We start from the raw sequence: 840 nt of genomic DNA on the forward strand, positions 1-840 counted from the left end.
CATCTGGGACCTGGAGCGGGGGCCGCGCCGCGCGCAGCTGGACCAGGGGAGGGGGGCGGCGGCTGCACAGCTGGATCGAAGGGGGCGGGGTCGGTCCTGGGCGACCGGCTGAGCGGAGGGCCGCGAGCCGCCGGGGACTGGAGCATGGGACGGCGCGCCTGAAGCAGCAGGAAGGGGAAGAAGAGGCCTGGGACCCCGAAAGGAGAAGAGGAGAGAAAGGGGGACGAGGGCAGAGAAGGAAGATGCAACTGACCCGCTGCTGCTTCGTGTTCCTAGTGCAGGGCAGCCTCTATCTGGTGAGTGGCCCGCGGGGAGGCGCGGAGGGGCGGGGGCCGAGGATCCGGGGAGAGCGCGGGAAGCTTCCGAGCCCTTAAACTTTCTCCCGCCCCCCGACATCCCAGGGATGGAGAAGACTGGAAGCTGGGGGAGAGGGCGGGTCCGAGGCCGGAGACTGGACGGAACGGGTTAATAGGGGCGGGGAGAGGGTGCTGGGCTGGCCCACCCACTCCGCGGCTGGTGGCGGGAGGTGCGACTGGCACCAGGGAAAAGGCTCGCAGCCGGGTCGCCAAAGGTGGCCCGACCCCTTCCCGGCGCCCCGGGACGCTCAGAAAGACGGTGGGTGGGTGGTGGCTTGTGCAGCTGGTGACCTGCCAGCTCGGGGGTCGTAGCTTTTCCCCGACCTCCGGTTCCCCCAGGCGCGCAGCCGGGCCAGGCCGGGGCGGCCCCGCGTCCCTGCCTCCAGCCTCCCCTCCCGCTGCCTCCCTCCCCGCCTGTTGTTTTCCTCTCCTCTCCCGGCCGCGCGCAGCCCGAGCCCCACAGGACCCGGGCAGGCGGCTCCCG

The 840-nt window shown here is 71.9% G+C and overlaps 1 protein-coding gene across 1 annotated transcript in view; it reads left to right on the forward strand.

The window, feature by feature from the left end:
* Positions 1 to 6: 6 nt before the first annotated feature.
* NXPH3 (neurexophilin 3) overlaps positions 7 to 840 on the forward strand; it is a 5,320-nt gene continuing 4,486 nt past the window's right edge. Inside the window, exon 1 of the mRNA XM_008571794.1 lies at positions 7 to 296. Within this exon, the coding sequence (XP_008570016.1) occupies positions 243 to 296 (54 nt within the window). The 5' untranslated portion in view covers positions 7 to 242. The remainder of the gene's footprint in view (positions 297 to 840) is intronic.

Source organism: Galeopterus variegatus, unplaced genomic scaffold (genome assembly GCF_000696425.1).
Source record: "Galeopterus variegatus unplaced genomic scaffold, G_variegatus-3.0.2 Scaffold723, whole genome shotgun sequence".
NCBI classification, from domain to species: Eukaryota; Metazoa; Chordata; class Mammalia; order Dermoptera; family Cynocephalidae; genus Galeopterus; species Galeopterus variegatus.